The sequence below is a fragment of the Polyodon spathula genome, chromosome 1, assembly GCF_017654505.1.
Source record: "Polyodon spathula isolate WHYD16114869_AA chromosome 1, ASM1765450v1, whole genome shotgun sequence".
In the NCBI taxonomy this organism is placed as follows: Eukaryota; Metazoa; Chordata; class Actinopteri; order Acipenseriformes; family Polyodontidae; genus Polyodon; species Polyodon spathula.
In genome coordinates, this window is record NC_054534.1 from 81054596 (window position 1) to 81075478 (window position 20883).

The following is a 20883-nucleotide window of genomic DNA, read 5'->3' on the forward strand; positions in this document are numbered from 1 at the left end:
AAGTTCGAATAAACTTGTCACGTACCCCTCGTCTGACAGCTTGCCAAAAGTAAGTTAGGTGCTCCTGGTAATTTTTTCTCGAAAGCCCTATTCATTACGAGTCAAACAAGGTGCTACATATGATGGTAGCATCTAAGTTGAGCCCAGGGTGATTCTTCTGGTCAGGGTCACTTTTTCACTTTAGGTTGACCTTTGCCAGGTCACAGCTCGATGGGAGAAAAAAATAATAAAAATAAAAATAAAAAAGAGGGGTTTAATAGATATAAAACAAGCCCATAAAAATGAAAAAGAAAAAGAAAAATGTGAAACTTTCTCCATAAACATATAAGCAACAGGCTTTTAAAAAACAACAAATAAAAAAGTCCACTTTTATATTTAAAGAAGAATACCCAACAGACAGTGTAGCCTCTAGCACACTAACGGTACTGTGTGTGTGTGTGTGTGTGTGGCTTCTACTGAGCCACCAATAACGGTTTGCAGCTGCTGCCATCCCACCGCCAGATCTGCATCTGCCCTCATTTTGGCGTTTAATGGGCTGTCCTGTTCTGACAGTGAACAGCATCTTTGAGAGACTGCCTGTTGAGCATGATCAGCATGACCATGCAGGGTTATTACAATTAGCTTCATGACCGCTTTTAAGTGAGGGTTTTAGTGGGTTGTGAGTGGTTGGACACAGTCGTCTGAATCACCCAATCAAACAACAGCAAAAATACCATAGCCACTACATTCCAATGACCTACATAGTGTTATCAGAACCACAGCTCGGCTTTGCACATTTCAGTATACTGATGCTGCTTCTATTCCAAATACCATGCATGTACAGTTCTGAAATAGACAGCTTCTGCTTATTCAAATTACTCTATGCAAATCACTTATACAGTCAGTATTTATACCATACAATACAGTATATTCTACCTGGATTTTATTTTCTATTATAATCTTTTGTTTAATATTTTCTAAAACTACTAGATTTTAGTGAATACTGTATTAGTGGTTCATTCTCTGCAGAGAGCTACAGTAAGAGACAGTCTGGCAAGATTTTACACCAGATATACAGTATGATACTTTCCTCTGTAATTTAATTTTCAATACCATTTAAAATTGTTTAGTGGTCAGGCAGAAAGGTACTATACTTAGCAGTAAATCATGCACAAAGTTTGGGGATTTCTGGACCTGACCGATACTGTAACCACTCAAAGCACCAATAATGACCGTGTGTCTATTAATTTATGTGAACTGGTTGTTTAACCAGACCTGGTGGCACAATCCAGTACCAGTACTGATCTAATATAAAGTAGATCACTTTCAATTTTCTTGATTTCATATAAGGCAATTCAGTGGCTGCTGCAGCACTACTGACAGGATTTCATTCAGAAAGGAACTGGTTTACATGCAGATTTTCCGATAAGAGTAAATGGAAACTTTTTTTTTTTTTTTTACCAGGTATTAAATAACTGTATGAAGTCACGTTCTGATCTGCAGTACACCACATGTGAAATTATATTTTTAGACCTTGCCTCTGCAGCGTACGTTTGAACACTAAGTGGGAATATTTTCACAGAGGGTCAAAACTACATGTTAATACCTGCTTATGCAAAATAAATGGCACTAGCTTTACACCATTCAGCAGTTTATTAACTCAGTCCTAAGTGTTTGTTGGTTATACTGTCAAACAGACACCTAACAATGAGCTGGAAAGAAAGAGAAAATCCCAGCTTTTATCAGCTTGTGTGCTGTACACTACTATACAACTTAATTCATTTGAAGGATTAAAGACTGACTAATGAGTCCATTCAACTGTCTTTACTAAGGCAGGGATGATGCCTCATTTTTCACTATCGACATATGGTTCTCCAAAAAGGAAGATTTATCGACTTTATGAAAGGGTGATACATGTGGAGCTGTGGATTGCTGTTTAATATTGCTAGTAAAATTAAAAACATAAAACTAGTATGCATATTAAATTGATTACATCTGTTTATGTATATAGTAATTAAATAATTATATATATATATATATATATATATATATATATATATATATATATATATATATATGGTGGTGGCCCCCCCCCCGCCCCCCCCCAAATCATCCCCCCCCCCCCCCCCCCCCCCCAAAAAAAAAAATATATATATATATATATATATATATATATATATATATATATATATATATATATATATATATATTGTTTAAATCCATAACAAGGTCAGAGTAACAACCAATCAATGAGGAGGGGAGGGAGGAGAAGGTAAGCTCAATCACAAGCAGATATCAGACCTGAGGGGAGCAACTCTGTGCTTAATGTAAAAAAATAACTGCCGATTCCAAATTTAACAAATTGACACAAAAAGGACGCACAGGCTTGACTATCGATAGTTGTCAGACAATAGAATGCGTTGATAAATCGATGCATTGCCTCAGCCTTAGTCTACCATTATGAAGGATGATCAAACCCAATCTAAATGCTCCCGATTCACAAACTGACACAGTTTTGGATTGCAATCCCTCAAACCAAAACACTGTGGAATCCCACTGAACCATTGTGATTGGCAGGTACTGAATGCACTTAAAACTTGACAACCCTTTGCATTATGCATGAGTTTTGTTACTGTGTATGACAGCTCTCAAAGTGTGTTTAACCGTCACCTCCCAGCATTCCTAAATGGAACCCTTCCATGAAACTGTACTGTTAGTTCCAGACATTTCTAGGATTTGTTATACTACACATCAGACTTAATCTTTCCGTTGTTATCAATTAAAAGAACAGAATATTAGAAAGTGAGCCACTTTCACAACCAGTGAGGTAAAAGGTTATGTACTTTCTACAAAAGTGAGTGGCTCAACTGTGCAAAAAATTCAGTCATTTGCTGCATAAACACGTATTTGAGTTTTGTCAAAAAGCTTTTAAAAGGCACTGTCATTATCTACACTGAAGTGTTAAATATGTGGATCAGAAGTTGTCAATTAATGTTAACGAAGAACATGTGTTCATAACTGGAGTGGAATTTTGTTTACACTTGCAAAAACAAAGCTTTGGTAGGTGTGTTTCATTTTTTCCTGCTGAAACATGTTAACATACTAGAACCTCAAGGCTGCTTTATTTTGCTGACTCCTCCAAAGATGCATTTTCTACTGAGGTCTGCAATGGTACTTAAACTGCAAGTATCATGCAGTTCCCTTAATTCAGGTGAATCCAGGTCTGCTAACTGAAAAAGTTCTCTCATAGTTTCTAATATACTAAAGGGTTTGCTAAAGGGTTTTGTATTATACTAAAAACCTTGGAAACTAATCTTGTAAAGAACATGGGGTTATTTATTTATTTATTTTATTTTTTTTTTTTTAATTTAGTAGTCAACAATTGATTTTTACCCTATTTTTCTCCCAATTTGAAATAGCCAATTGTATTATTTTAGGCTCAGATCACCGCTACCACCCCCGCGTTGACTCGGGAGCAACGATGACGAACACACGCTATCCTCCAAAAACTGTGCCGTCAGCCAAAAGCTTTTTTTTTCACGCTGCAGGCCCGCCATGCAGCCACCTCAGAGCTACAAAATTCGGAGGACAATGTAGCTCTGGGCAGCTTACAGGCAAGCCCGCAGGCACCCGGACAGTCTACAAGGGTCACTGGTGCGCGGTCAGCCGAGGACACCCTGGCCGACCTAATCCCTCCCCACCCCGGCGACGCTCTGCCAATTGTGCACCGCCCTTTGGGAGCTCTCGTCCACGGTCGGCAGTGGAATAGCCTGGACTCGAAACAGACGACCTCCAGGCTATAGGGCGCATCCTGTGCTCCACACGGAGCGCATTTACCGGATGCACCACTCGGAAGCCCCAAAAGTGGGGTCATTTTATTGATAGAAATACCGAAACACGTTCACACTAGCTGCGGTTTGCGTGGTTTTTACCCAACTATTAACATTACTGCACACAACAAATACAGCGAAATGAGGGCAAATTAAGTTTATACATTTTTTTTGTTTACAGCATTAAAATATACCCAGGTCTCCCGAGTGGCACATCCAGTAAAGGCGCTCCGCATGGAGTGCAGGATGCACCCTATAGCCTGGAGATCGCAGGTTCGAATCCATATGTCACTGAAGACCGTGACTGGGGTTTCCTAGGTGGTGGTGCTCGCCCAAGGGTAGGGAGGGCTAAGGTCAGATGGGCAATCCACGGTTCACCGTGCACCAGCAACCCCTGTGGCTGACAGGGCGCCTGCGGGTCTGCAGTGGAGCAATTCAGATCTGTGTTGTGCTCCGGCACTATAGGTCTGATGGCTTCGCTGTGGATTCGCAGTGTGAAAAATGACAGATTGGCAGGAACACATTTCGGAGCAGTTTCAATCCACATTGGAAGGAGTGTTTATCACTGGCGTAACTTCTAAGTTTAGGTCATCTAATGCCAAAAGCAGATCATGTATAGCAAGCTTTGCTTGAAGCGTCAAAAACATACTGATCTCATTAGATACCTGTGTTTAGGAGGCTCACTATAGCACAGGTTTGTAAAGTAAAATTTGTGTGCAAATAAAAACAAATATATACACTACCGGTCAAAAGTTTTAGAACACCTCCATTTTTCTAGTTTTTATTGAAATTTAAGCAGCTCAAGTCCAGTGAATAACCTGAAATGGTACAAAGGTAAGCGGTAAACTGCCAGAGGTTAAAAAAAAGTTTAGGTTACCAAAAACTGAAAAATAATGTACATTTCAGAGTTCTACAAAAAGGCCTTTTTCAGGGAACAAGTAATGGGTTAACAACTTACAACTGTTCTGCAGCAATGGAAGTAAATTAAGCCTTGAAAGTTGATCCTAAAAACTCCTACGGGTGTCCCAACTTTTGTTGATTACTTACAAACCTTCTGTCTGTATAAAAGCAGTGTTGGAACAGACTGTGTTACTACACCCTCTTAAGCATTACTTGGACAGTACTGTACTGCAGGAAGTAGTATATTGCTATCATAATGGCAAGAAAAAGGCAATTAACAAAGGTAGACAGACAGACCATTTTAACCCTTAAAAGTGTAGGTCTTTCCCTTAGAGAAATTGCAAAGAAAGCCAAGGTGTCAGTGAGTACAGTTTCCTATATACACCATCAAAAAGCACTTGGAAACTGGAGGAAACTAACAGGAAGAGATCAACAGAATCAGAAGACAAGTTTCTGAGAGTCAACAGCTTGCGTGATAGGTGGCTCACAGGACAACAGCTTCAAGCACAGTGTCACACTGGTCTCAGTTTCAACTGTGAAGAGAAGACTTCAAGCTGCAGGTTTGACAGGTCGAGTGGCAGTAAGAAAGCCATTGCTAAGATGGCAAAATAAGAAAAAGAGGCTTGCCTGGGCCATGAAGTACAGTCAGTGGACTACTGAAGACTGGAATAAGGTCTTATGGACCGATGAATCAAAATTTGAAATCTTCGGTTCATCACGCAGGGTTTTTGAACGCCGTCGAGTAGGCGAAAGGATGGTTCCTCGGTGTGTGACACCAACTGTCAAACATGGAGGAGGAAATGTGATGGTCTGGGGCTCTTTTGCTGGATCCAGAGTCGGTGACTTGCACAGAGTGAGTGGCACCCTGAACCAAAACGACTACCACAGAATTTTGCAGTGCCATGCAATACCCTCTGGTATACGCCTAGTTGGTCAAGGGTTCATCATACAGCAAGATAATGACCCAAAACATACCTCCAGGCTATGTCAAAACTACCTTAGAAGAAAAGAACAAGACGGTAGGCTTCAAATCATGGAATGGCCAGCACAGTCTCCAGACATAAACCCCATCGAGCTGGTTTGGGATGAACTGGACAGAAGGGTGAAAGTAAAGCAATCTACAAGTGCAACACAGTGTTGGGAAGAACTTTCCAAACAATATTTGATTTCCATAGTAGAAAGAATGCCACGAGTGTGTTCGGCTGTTATATCTGCAAAAGGTGGCTACTTGGATGAGTCAAAAATTTAGATTAAATTTTGTTAAACAAAACGATTCCATGATTTCTTTTTTATCTCCAATTGTTTATTTGTTCTATATATATATATATATATATATATATATATATATATATATATATATATATATATATATATATATATATATATATATATATATATATATATATATATATACACATATATACACACACACACATATACATATGATTTTCTTTTAAAATAAATGTAATATACAAGATATAATGAATAAAAAGAATCCACCTTACTGCTTAAATTTAAAACATGAAGAACCGCATCACTCTCTCTACATTCTAGCTGTGCACTTCCTGTTAAACAAAAACAAGTGTGAAACAGGAAGTGAAAGTCAATTTCATTGTTGCTCAAGCTGGAATCATACTTGGTGTGCTCTTGCAAACATCACTTTCCCTTCTACAATCAAGGGCAGTGTAGTACAAGCCATCCAGCCGTTTATATTTGCATCTTTTAAAAACTACAGTAGCTAAATTTCACAGCAGCCAGGTCATTCACTTTAGTGGCAAAATCTTCAGTTTAAATGTCTGTGTCAAGGTAACTACTGCAGCCAAAGATGTGGCAAACCACATCCTTATGGCTAGTGCAGTATACATAGGGTTCCAGTCACAAGGTTACACTACTAACTAACCCCACATCCCCTAAAATAAAAGCATACAAAAGTTGATTTACTTACAGAAAAAAAAAGAAAAAAAAACTGGCTAAAATTGACATACTTTGTTTGAATATGATAAACAAATTATGGCAAGAAACCATAATGTTATCAACTTTTACACATTACATTCATACGATCATGGTAAATTAAAACGTATGGTCACTTTGCATGGTGTGCCCCAGTGTGTAAACTGAAGCCCTTAATTTGACCATCAGCTGGAAAAACTAGTTAAACGCCACAAGAGAGTGCATAACTGGTTTTGTTTGAGATCTGATTTTACTACCCTATTGGAGCTGTATGGACTAATGTTTTTAAAATTGCTGTAATGCACGCATTCAAGAGTCTATGCCTGGCTACCACATGTTTCACTTACATAGTTTATTTATTCTAAAAGTCTGGGTTACAAAGACCAGAATTCTCAAATTTGTGTAATCACGGTCATACCAGTGAATTATCTGCAGGGTAAGCGAGTTCTGTCGCTGTCACTCACACTGTGCAAGACCTGGCAAGTACAATCACACCACATGATTCGTAAGGCAGCTTCTCTGAAGGTCACACAGACAGAGCAGCTCTTCAGAGGAATAGGCAAAAAACAAAACAGGCACTAGCTCTTGTACAACTAAACAAAATGAATCGACCACTAACTTAGTTTGCATGACCCTTTCCTACAAGGTCAAAGAGCCTACATGGAGAACAGTAAACAAACTTTACATTGCTTTCTTATACTAACCTGCTTAAAAGCACAATGAAATGTGAAATTTAACGGGTTTTTTTTATTTATTTTTTTACATACAGCAGTTTATTAGCATGAAGATATGGGTGTGGGTGACAATTATCTTATCTACCTACTTAAATTTGATAATTGTAGGACAGTAGATGAGAGGCTTGGCTGTTGGAAGCTACATATAGTTCTTAGAAACAAGCGTAGAACAGGAGGAGGTGTGAAAATTAGCAGTCCAAATCTGTATCTGTCAGCTTTCCAGATACTCAGTGAGACGCAAGCCATCAAATACAGCAGTACCACCAACGGTAACCATCTTAATTCTCTTCAGTAATGGCATGAAGAGCTGTACATGCAAGTAATTTTTTTGGAATTGTGATTTTATTTTGTTCTTCATGGACTCAATTTGTTTATTTGGTTTTGTTCTGATAGTTTATTATAAATAAAATATTCTTCTTTTCTATCTGAAACAAAATACATACATACCAACACATACATACAGTATACTTTTTCATGCTTTGCATAGCGGTTTCAAAAAAAAAAAAAGCTGCACAACATGTCTTTATAACCACTCTGCATTATTATTCTGCACTTTTCTTGAAATGTCTCTTTATACTGTAAAAAGACGTCTTTGTCAAAGCCATTTACAGGCACCAAGAAGACACAAACAATGTACAAGCCGTAGACGATACAGAATGTGAGAAAATGCAGACTGTTTTGGACTTTGTGGGTTAATATCATCTTGCCTATCTAAAGTCTCCAATTAGTATTTTTGGGAAAGTTGGACAGCTGGCTGGTGTGTATCTAGTTACCATGGGGACAAGACTTTGTCACTTCATCGTCTAATACAAGCAAGTTGAGTATTGCATATATCAGCTGCTAACAAGACAAAACCTCACACCAAATCAAAAATAAAACATTTTGAAAAACCCTTAAAAAGACAAAGTGTCGCTAAATGTATTAAATCAGAAATATTAACTCCATCTTTTGATTAAAACGAACCCTTCTTAAAATGAGAGTACAAAATTCCCCAATAGGACCAGTCATGTGTTCAACCAATCCGTCCCAAAAAGGATGCGTGGTAGGACTACAATCCAGTATAGTATGACATGAATTCGGGTTTAAAAACTACATGACCAGCACTTGTCATTGTCTTGTTAAATAAACCCTGTGTTTTGTTTTGTTTTGTTTTGTTTGTTTTAAAGTATCTTTTGCAGAGGTGGTCAATGCATATGTGCGATACTTGCAAATAAAAACAGTAATGATTGCACATAGCTCATCCCTGAAACACAACAATATTTATGAACAAAAGGCTACATTTGAATTAGATTGAGCTAAAAAATTATTTGTAAAGAAATATTAAGCAGAATATTCTGCTTCCCTTCTTCAGAACTGTATATATTTAGCCTAAAGCAAAGAGGAATTAGGGGAATATGACTGAAGTCTTTAAAATCTTAAAAGGTGACATTGTTAGCCTGAACTAATTCTTTATGCACAAGACAGAAGGAGACACTTTTTCACATTGGTGAGGGTATGGAACAGGTTACCTAGTCGTGTTGTTGATGCAGAGTAACTGGGATCCTTCAAGACCCAACTTGACAAAGTTCTGAGATTAACCAGCTACTAGGAACTGGACGAGTTTAGGTGGGCCAAATGGCATCTGCTTGTTCGTACATTTTTCTTATGTTCTCCTTTTCAAAAATTACAGATCCATCTCCCAAAATAATTCAATTACAGCTATGCCCAGATAATTTATTTTTTTCCCCTTTTACTCCTACTACCTACTGTAACTCTATTATTCCCACTTAGAGAATTCTGAGTCAGTCTCATGTAGACAGAATGACAGACAGTGAACAATAATGGGAGTCAACCCATTACAGCTTTCTGTCAGTTTCCATCAGTTGGAAAGCATGTGTATCAGCTCATTTCTCTGTACTATATTACCTGTCTCAACGCACTCTCACACTGTATAGACGGTGCACTGTAATTTGCACGAATTTCCTTTGGGCACGTTTGCTTTTTGTTTGTTCTGCTTGTACCTGTACAGGCCTCTTCCAGCATGGTACACGAGTAAACTTAATATATAATAAAAACATGCTAAAATAAAGCAGTACACTAAACTTTTTTCTTCTTTTAAGGAAATCTACTTCTGCTAAAGAATGTTTGATTTAATCTTACTAAATTCCTTCTGTTTTTGCAACCCTTCTAAAATAATGCTTGTCTAATTTGGATTTGTAAGTAAGACATGCTTTCATCCCCCTGTGGACTGTTGTCAGAATCCCAAAAAGCACTATGCTGTTTAGAAGCAAATTATGAACAGTGCAGTGTAGATTGTGCAACTCATTGCAGTTTGGTGCAATCGATCTCCAAAAGCAGAACAATTTCTCAATTCTAGAAAGGCAGATTACAATCACAGTCACAGCTATTGTAACCCCATCTTAATGAGCGACCCTTAAGGACAAAACCCAGCAAATCTGAAGTTAGCTGCACAACTACACATATTTTATTACAGGCTAGACCCTGACTATGTTGAAGTTCCAAGTGCAAATAGAAACAGAAAAGCAGCTGAAGCTACTGTTACCAATGGTTTGTTGTGTTAATGGAAAACACAGCAGTGCATGTATAAGGGGGACTGTAGTGTGCTACCTATTTCCAGGCTTTAGGCTTTCCAATATAGGAGAAATAAAATGTATTTTTGTTTTAATGTGATTTACTAAGTGGTTTATTTGTAAATTACTTGGCATGAAACACCTTACTCAGGCTGGTATTTACGTGCCCTAAACGTTGTGAAACTGACACTGATTGAAGTATCTGTAGCTGAGCAAAAAGGCGGCAACCTGGAATCTTAACTCTACTCGCTGTGATCTTGGGCAAAACAATCTAACTGCAACTTTAAGATATAAACCTATTTAGAAAAAGTACACTTGATAATGTGAAATGTAAAAACAGTAAAACACCCTTTTAATTGCATTGTACAGTTAAAGTTGTTTTCCTTAACTGCACCATAAGCCCATTCTCCACACCCCTCTTGTAATTTAAGGACCAATGTAGTAAAGACTACATAATTACATGTACAAGTACATAATTGAAGCTACTCTATTTTCAGCACAATCTCTGTTGCCTATGAATGTGTTACTATTGGCAAGGTTTCTATGTAGCCCAGAAACATGCATTGATGGGAATTTTCACAGTGCGACACCGCTAGTCCGCACCTGGGCACAGATGTGCGTTATGCATGATGTGACTGACTTTTCAGATGAATGGTACAGTGCAGTAGCTGTCAGTACCACACTGTAGGCTACGTACTCGAATACAACTTAGACATATGGTCAAAACCTTTGCATTACCTAGAATGTTAGGACGTACTGAATTGCTGAACGATAATGTTTTTCAGATTTATCTGTTTAAATTTTCAACAGATGCTTTGGGATGCATTAATTATGATATTCATGAAGCCATGTATTACTGTACAGTAGAGACACTTCACAGTAGGAACCCAGTGTTTTACAAGGTAAGAATATTTAAAAAGAGCAGAAACTCACATATCTACTATTTGGATGAAGCAATACCCAACGTGCATGTCACATCACCTCACGAATATCAATATGAATGTGTTTTTTTGTTTTTTTTTGGTTTTCTTGCAGTACAAGTAAATTACAAGGAAATTATGGGAAAAAAAGCAAGTTAGACTTATAGTAAGCATACAGTCCCTAACGCACAAAGTTGATTTCATGAGAGTACAAGAACACTTCAAACTGTGAGCACGCTGAACAATCACACAACACAGAAGAACTGCCATTGTTAGCGGTTACTGCCACTTAATTCATGTTGGCAAAAAATTATTATGCCGATTGCAGCAATGCAACAGCAAAACACTGGCAAGAACACGAAGCTAAAGATCACTTGCCAAACAGATAATTAACCCACCGCAAAAATATATTTCCTCCTTTCATATATATTTTGATCTTAATGTCAAAACCAACTACTGCAGTTCTGCAAGCTTTTAACAACATTTAATGACATAGGTTACAAAGGTAAGAGATCTGTTATTTTATGCTTTCGCAGTTTACTTGTGCGTACTGATGAACTACTCCTGAAAAAATAAATAAATAAATAATAATCACCAGTGGGCTGCTGCTAAGATTATTCTCTGAAATGGGGTGGGGGTGGGATTTCACAGTTGTGCTGAAGAGGCCTATGCTTCCCTGTTGGAATGGTTAGTAAGCATTGGGGGGGAATTACAGAACACAATTTATATTAAATTATATGTTCTGTAATTATTATATGATAGACTATGAAACAGGTAAGAAAAATATTAGGAAAAGGTATATGATTTAAAGTATCTCTCTGTCATAGAATGGGCTGGCAAGTGGAGGTAGTCAAATACATTTCACATTTTAATGCTTGAAGGTTCAAAAACAAAACTGGTAACACTGTCAATAAAGAGAGCTTGATTGGGTACGGCTAGAGCAATGACAACTAACTACAGGTAGTCACACTGGGCCAGCATCCCCAATATAAATTGTTGAACCAGGTTTCAACATTGAGAAACGGATTGATGTACACGATTAAATCAAACATTCATTTATTGAAAAAGTAATTTTGTTTAAGTTATTTTTAATACTGTTTATTGAACAGTTTTCTAAGGTTTTATGAACCACCTCTGTAGCTCATGGACACTAATGTTGAGAGGTTTTTTTTTTTTTTTTTTTTAGCAGTACATTGGAGAGTTACAATTATAAGATGTAGGAGTAGTCTTAACAAAGCTTGATGATCTAGCTCTGGTAACATGTTGTGATTTTTTTTGTTCTTCAACATTAAAAAAAAAAAAAAAAAAAAAAAAACAAGATGCCAAAAAGACCAGACGCCAAGTATGTATTTTAGCTCAGAATGAAGCAAATTATTTATGCAATAAATCATCAATTTGTATGTCAAATACTGCATGCACGTCTCAGTCTCCAAGATGGAACACAAAGATAACAAGTGGAAAGCAGATGCAAGGCTTTCTTTCATGTGCATAAACATGTACATGCATTTTTTATTTTTATTGCAACAATACAATATTTTACTATATTTTTATGAATATTGTAAATTGTCCTCAAGCCAATTTCATGCAGACACAGTAAAAAAAATTATAATAATATGGGAGAAGGGGGTGGGGGGAGGGGCAGTGTAGTTGTACTAGAGGCTGTTACAGGTGTGCCTATCACCTGATCTGAAATATAATCCACCAGACCAGCATGACACTGATAGTGTGATAAAACCCTACAAGAAACAGAACTTCAGAACATGCTCATGATCTTTCAGAAAAGCACATATTAAAGCATGACACAGGTCAGAACATTGTTGCACTTCACCACTCTCATGTTGGACCCTACTTCAGCAAATATCATTGCCTACAGTACTAAACAGGAGAATATTAGATATTTGATAATTTACCACAGTTAAGGTCCAAGTCAACTGAACACTTGCTACCCACTAGAGCAGTGGTTCCCAACCTGTAGTCAGCGGACCACTTGCGGTCCGTGAGTAAACTCCAGGTGGTCTGCAAACGAATCTCAAAATTCGGTTACGTCCTAAGCAACACAACAAAACAGCTTGCGATCTTGCAAACACGATAAAAAACACACTTTATTTCTTCGACTTGCTGGGCCACCATAATTTGCAGTACAGCTTGTTAACGCATATCATTGGATAGGGGAGGAATTGAATTTCACTGCCTTTTTTTATGCAACGTCACTGAGGAGACAGGCATTTGAATACCAAAAACAGCATAGTATTATACTGTGTGCTTGTCAGCAATGTATATATTTGTTTTACAACTGAAAACATAACACTTATCTGTACTAGTAAAAACACTTCTGTAGAAAAAAATATATAATGTAACATTTTTTATAGCCACTTCTTGTCAAACATTAAATATAAATACCTACACTGTACAGTTGAAAAAAAATAGCCTACACAATGTCAACTACAATAACGTTTGTTAAATTCTTATATTAAACATACACTGCTTAAAAAGGCAGTCCAACTTAAATTTTTCACTTAATCAAAAACAGAAAGATGTCATGAATATCTCAGTCAAACTTGAATTTATTACTAAACAACACGGCACAGTAATCAAACCCAGCTTCAAAATGCTGCCTAATACACCCGCAACCAAAGCAGATTAAGATAAACAAACAGCAAGATAAACAAAAATTACAAAAGGTAATTCCTTAACGTTTAGAGAGCCCACAACTCCTTGGCTGTTAGGGAGATTGTTGTTGGATACTTGTTGCTTGACTTGTGAGCTGTACCGTAGTGTGAATGATCAATTTCAGCTCCATGTTATTATATGGATTCATTAAGCCAAGTTTAATATCTTACAAAATGAAATTCTCTTAACACTACTTCTGGAAATTATGTGTACAGTCTGTTCTGATGCCATCATATTTAACCAAAATGCTATAAATCCTATCGACTGTGCGCCACCAATCTCATAACATTTAAACATCACCAGAAGCTCACCAGAAGTGGTATGTAACACCCTGTACACTCTCCAATCATTTTTTAACTTATCAAACTGCTTTCCACCCACCTTGTCTTCGTATATGTACACTGAGCGAAGTTGGTGACTCAGCGAGTGCAATAAGTTGCTTTAGAAATTGATTAATTTGCGTCACGAGGTAACGGTTGCAGAGACCGGCACTGGTATTTACATTTACTGGATCAGAGGACGACCCAAGCCCCAGTGCATTACTTCTCAGGAGGTTTTGTCAAACAAAACTCTTAATCCTGCAAAATTGCGAGGCCATTTATCTAAGAAGCATTCAGAATGTGAAAAAAACACTTTTTTTTTTTTTTTTTTTTTTGTTAAACAAAAGAAACAGGAACTTTGCCATCACAACTTTCAGTGTGTAAAAATGACAATGTTCCTTGGTGAACTGGCTGTGAAGATTCAAGTCCAGGAATCTCAGTAAGTTAGGTACGTTACATAAATACTTTACTTTTAGTTTCAAAATGCTGTTGTGAAAAAACATGTGGCAAGGGGTCCATTGGAAAAATCCAAACACCAAAGTGGTCCCTACCTTGAAAAAGGTTGGGAACCACTGCACTAGAGCAAGCTCAGATGTGATTGGCGGTCACAGCCCTACACTCCCCCACCATACTGACATCACTTGCATCAACAGCCTTGTGTCAAGGCTGATAATCTCACAACACATCAGGAACATGGTACTTTCAGCAGTTTGCAAAGTATGAGCATTTAGGTCCTTACAGAAACATTTCTAACAGTTCATTTCTGTAACCTTAACCATGACTTCACAGCTATACAGCAACCTAGAAGTGCAATAACTATCTGTATCCTATTGTCACTTGCATAAGGTACATGTTGACAGAACACTCAATGTCATTTCAACACTTTCAGCGGCTCTCATTTTTTTATATTTGATAGTATTAGTTCTCAACTGCTTTATTTTCACAACACGGCAAAAGTTGAAAAGGAAACAACATGTTGGTTTTTGAAAACTCAAATGGGGCTTTACAAAAAAATAAATCCACCCCCACCCCCCCCTCCCGATTTGATTTTACACCTAATACATGCAAACCAGCATAACACGAAAGATCCCTAGTGACTTTTCTATTCTAGCAAATCTAAACTTAGCAGCTTGGAATGTAAGCCTGTGAGGATTTTTGCTCTCACCACTTCCCCACAAAAAATCACTGCTTTTTTCTTATTATTCAAACTGCTACCACAAAAGTTGTTGTATAGTATATAATATTAAATAACTGTACCCTTCTTCCTGCGGAAGGTCTTCTGTGCTCTTCTCAGCCTCAGCCTACAAAAACAAAACAGTACAAATCTCTTTATCGCACTTTCTGATCATTATCAGCTTAGATCATAAACAGACATTCAGAACACAAAGGGGCAGATCACAAGCATATATGAATTAGTTCAGATAAATGAAATAAACACTGGCAGATCGTGTTCATACTGTATAGAGAAATTAAGGAGTACAGTGCCCATCTCTGAAAGTTCTTTCTCTAAACTTTAAGGCAAACTGAATCTATTTTTCTTCAACCATGCAAGCACACAGTTAATCCTACCCAAAGTCCAAAAAAAATCCTAAACTTAAAACGGGGTTATCCTTCTATAAGTTGACTATGGTATTTTTGCATAGTATTTATGTAGTTTTACTATGCATTTACCATAGTTTATCCTGGTGTACCATGTTTATTGATATGCTTTACTATCACAATGCTTTACTATGGTCAGTTTATACAAGGGTATTTATATCATTACCAAATGGTACACTGAACTAATGTACCCATGCCCCCATTTCAACATATGCGAATTAGTCCTAGCAGGATCAATTTTCCTAGAAATATTGGTCCCAGAAAAGACATACTGTATGACACATAAAAGGCAATTTCCATACAAACAGCACAACACCTCCAATCTGAGATGCAACTAGACACTGAAATGTCACACAAACATCAGCTGACATAGTCAACTGGCACAAAACCTAAACTCCAGCTCTGCAGCTTTAATTACAAAGTTTCCTAAAAGATGTTCAGAGTACTCCACTAAAACGTCACAGCTTTTTAGAAGCTAATTTTAGCTTTTATAAATGTTTTTAACTCATTGGTATGACTTTTTTTATATGATTAACATTGTAATAGTTTGAAGAGGTATTCATACATCCTGTATTTTTAAATGGGTGTTCTAGGACTAAAGGTGTGTGTTTGTACTCAATGTAAACGTGTACATCACTACTCATAAGGCCAGAAATGACAAGCAGTTACAGTACATTACTGTTGTTTAACACATATAACCTTCCAAACCACACCTAATGTAACACTGAAGCACCAGTTTTTGTTTATAGAGGGCAGCAGCCCAACAGCATACAAGTGTCAATATATTATTAGTTAACCCTGCTGCAGTCTTGAGGTTAAAAGGTTACAGACAACAGGAAAATCAGTTGAATACCATTTAACGTGGCGGCTCAGCTTTCAATATAACAATGTGTGATTGTGCGTGTGTGTGTGTGTGTATATATATATATATATATATATATATATATAATAACAACAGTTTGTAGGAAGAATACTGCATCATGTATGTATGTTCAACAGGAGGATGGCATTTCCAGCAAATCAAGATTCAGTACTATTCCAAAGACAAATAAGGCAAATAAATAATCTCCCCTGACATGTAACCAGCCTACTGTAATATTAAGGAGTTGTGCCTTTGACAACAGATAAACACAGGTCAAACGGTATTGCCTGCTAAATTTTAATATTCATTAACATGGACATGCATGCCCAAGCCACATGGTCATTAGCCAACAGGTGGCTCAGCTCCCTCTTCCCGCCTGAGAATGACCTCTCCATTTTACCATCAATATAAAAAGCCTCACGCTTGAGATCAAGCTGCAGACCTGTATAAACAACACCAAAAAAAAAACCACACATACCCTCATACTCTACTCCGCATTCCAGATTCCCAAAATTCGAACATGCCATACATTCTCCAGCACACACACACATCTCAGTCTCTAACTACTTTCCTGCACAGATGACCTCAAGAGTGAAGCCTGTGTACTGCCTTTTTTATTTGTCTGTATTGCCATTTGACACTGATGTAATATACACATTTTAGTTGATTCTATTGCAATGAAACTCTCACCTGAATGGGATACAATATGCCCACTTCTTCAGCCTGCCAAACTTCCACCATGCTGGACATCGCTTCGTTTGGAAAAGAAAGTTTAGAATTAAAAATGAGACACAAGAGGCACAACAAGGTAAACGATCAGGAAGTAACCCTAACAGTGTGATCCTCGTTTTTTTTTTTTTCATAAAATTAACAAATGTCAAAACTATATATATATATATATATATATATATATATATATATATATATATATATATATACACAATATATGTGTACTTACCTAGACCATGGACTCTGGTAATGAGTCATTACAATGCTTTACAATCACAATGTTAGTATTATGGTATATTAATATATAATATATATATATATATATATATATATATATATATAGATATATATATATATCGAGAACACATTGCCACAAGTATCAAATCTTATATTATAGTATTGGCTTTCATCTGCAATATATTAATTATCATACTGAAAACAAAAACACAACTCTAAATGTGACACTCATTTTTATCAACACAGGAAACACACTCGGATGTGTTCAGAGCACACGGGGAATAACGACCCATATAACTTTTTTCACAAAACAACTGTTATTTCAAGAAGTTGAACGGCTTTAAATTCTAAAAATTATATTGAATTTCAAGTTCTTCACTTGCCGAATATATAAGATATAAAGTAAATTATATATAAATTATATAAATATATATATATATATATATATATATATATATATATATATATATATATATATATATATTAAAAAAGCATTCTTCTGTCGGTTCACAAAAACGATTCATGTTTTACTAGCTACGGAGCACAATTCAGTACTCAACAAATCTAAACGACCCGTTTTGAGCTCGCCTCTTCCCCTTTTAAAAATTCTCGAATGTGGACATTTTAAAAATGTATTTGTCGTCCCCAACCTTGTACATGTGCTTCTCCATGGCGAATGAATTGTAGCAAGCTGCACAGCAGCAGTTTGATCCATGTTTTTCTATGGCATTGGCTCCCGTGCTGTAAGTCCCGCAGCCCCGCCATGCTGCTACTGCTTACTGCTTACTGCTCTCTCTCTCTCTCTCTCTCTCTCTCGCTCTATCTCTGAGTAAGTGGGTGGGTGTGAGGGAAGTGAGCACGGGTGATACACTTCCACCGTGCACTCAGAAACGCTCTGCTGCCTACTGCACAGGAACATTTACAATGGCCTCAAAGAGCACCGCTTAGAAATGAGAGGAGATATAATACAGAGCAAAGCAAGAGCAAGTTACATACTGCACACATTGGCATACAAAACTACTGTGTAGACTAGCATCCTATCAAAATTATTTGTAATAATAGGATGCCTTTCTTTCTCATCATTGTATTGTGTGGATAGAATTCAAAGAAAGAGGTGCACAATTGCAGTCAATTCACAACTGATTGGATTTGGCTTCTGAAAGGCACAGAACTAAGCTTGTATCATCTGATTTGTGGGGAAAACAGAATGTTTGGGGACAGGACATTTTAATAAGGGTTACTGAGCTGTTGAACAAGATGCTTAACCAATATGCATTCTAGGTTGTGCACGGTAAATCATGCATGGCTCTGACTATTAATAATGAAAAGATATGCCCAGCAATAGTTTGATACAACAAACTTGCAAATCATCAAATACATCTGCACACAGTATGTGGTTTACGATCTCCACCCCCATTACTCTCTCACCACGCTTTTCTTGTGCTGAAGATATTTTTGTTGTAAGTTTGTACATTTTTTTTTTTTTTGTTGTTGTTGATGCAGTTGCGTTCTAGCTGAAATGTGCATTGTTCACCTGTCAAAGGCCTTCTTTAATCATATTTACATATTAAAAACAAGGTGCATTCATTATGATGCACAGTACTGTACTCATTTCCTGGAACTTGTAAAACAGCACTGTGGTTAAAGGTTTGCCTGGAGACTGATGATGAGATGCACAGAAATAACCAACTACTGCAGCACTAGATTTTCAAAACCTTCTGGCTTCCTCTTGCTATATGCATACAAGTACAATTATCTACTGCATTTAAATTGCTTGTCAGCTATTGCAATTCATTTCAATGGCTGGAGAACCTGAACAAAAGCAATCAGTGTTATTTGTTTTTGTTTTAGAATGTGTCTTCAGAATATTTTATTTGATATGCAAAATAAAGATATTATTCTACATATATAATATTAAAAACAAAACAGAAATATATTGTATCTCTTGTGTGGGTTTGTTCTAGTGTTTATTAGGATAGTTTAATAGCTTATGTAATTTCAACCAATGTGCAACTAATATGATTTCATAGATTTTAATTTGTAACTAAATAGTAACTCCCCAGGCTTACCCTTGAGCACAGTCTTTGTATATTCCTTGTAGTATTTGAATAAAAAAGGATGGCTGTACAATAATGAATGAAGAAATGGGGTCAGTAACTTTATTATCTGCTAATAACGCGGTGCTAATCCATTTAGGGCCTTGTAAATTAACAGCAACATTTTAAAATCAATTCTATACTGTATAGGGATCCAGTGAAGGAGGCTGAAACATTGGTAATATGTTCACTTTTCCTGGTTTTAGTCAGAATTGTAGCAATGGTATTGTAAACAAGCTGCAAGCGAGATGTCACATGTTTTGGGATACCAGAAAAAAGAGCTGTGGCAGAGCAAAGCTCTGCCCTTTTTAAATTGGCAGGGATGGGGTTAACTTCCCCTGCCTGCCTGGGTTTATTATGTTCAGGTGGCTGGGGTTGATTAGTTGATTAGGTTGATTAACGATCAATCAGCGCCCAGCCACCTGATATAAAAGGAGGCCTCTGCTTCTCATTTGGGGAGAGGGAGCTGAGGAAGCAGGTTGGTTTTTTTTTTGGTTGTTTGGAAAACTTGAATCCAGTGAAGGCATTGCCCAGCCTGGAAACTGTTATTTTTGTAAGTTTTGCTTTTTATCTTTTTTGTGTTTAAATTGCTTTGTTTTGGCCCTTGTGCCCTTTCATTTTGTGTTTATTTATAATAAAATAGTTATTTTTTTGAACTGCAGTCTGTCTCTGGGCCTCTAAGGTGGCCTTCTATCCACTCGCCGGCCGGTGTAAAGCATTAGAATAATCAATTCTAGATTAAACAAAGGCATGCATTAGTCTCTTGGCATCAGATGTTATCTTTTATTATCTACAGAAATCTGTTTTTCTGTGACAAAAATAGCAGAGGCAGAATTCATTCTTCAAACTCATACACCTACTGTAGGCCTACATTTAAAAATAACTGATTACTGCATGATTAAGCAGTAAAAAAATGCATTTACTATATTATTATAATATCTCCCAATATTTGTTAGAGGCTAATGTAAGTAACCTAAAACAGAAAACTATTACCTCAACTAGCATGCGCAACTTGATGGCATTTAAAGACATGTGAATTTAGTTAACAAAGTCCTTGGAAAAAGTGTTGCCCAATAGCTTAACAGAGTACTTGTAAACAACATTTCAACTCGATAAGCATGTTTGACTGTAAGAGATCAAACACTCACAAGTTTGTATGAAATAAAGTCTTATTGTTGACAAGGGAGGTGATACAGAATTGTATAAGGCATTGCAGCATTTCTTCTCTTACCTTATCTATTTTATAATCCTCTGTTGGGGATGCCATATGTCTGTGTCATTATGTCACTTTGTGCAATTAAAACAGGTATGACTGCATCGATACAATATTTTTCCTAAATATAACACACTTCTTAATTGCTTTAATGTAGGAATCCTAGTTATGGAAATCACAATGAATGTTATTTACTAACAAGATGGGACACTAATATTTGATTCCCATCTTGTTAGTAAATAACATTTACTTATATTCCTAAGTTAAGGCAATT

At 36.9% G+C, this 20883-nt stretch overlaps 1 protein-coding gene across 4 annotated transcripts in view; it reads right to left on the bottom strand.

Annotated features, from left to right (window-relative positions):
• LOC121323031 (transmembrane protein 131-like) overlaps nucleotides 1–18088 on the bottom strand; it is a 62177-nt gene extending 44089 nt beyond the window's left edge. For all 4 annotated transcript variants that reach the window (XM_041263772.1, XM_041263750.1, XM_041263763.1 and 1 more), the window contains exons 1-3: nucleotides 17951–18088; nucleotides 17025–17086; nucleotides 15131–15174 (exon numbers count right to left, since the gene is read on the bottom strand). In XM_041263772.1, the coding sequence (XP_041119706.1) occupies nucleotides 15131–15174; nucleotides 17025–17086; nucleotides 17951–18065 (221 nt within the window). In that variant the 5' untranslated portion in view covers nucleotides 18066–18088. The remainder of the gene's footprint in view (nucleotides 1–15130; nucleotides 15175–17024; nucleotides 17087–17950) is intronic.
• Nucleotides 18089–20883: the final 2795 nt, after the last annotated feature.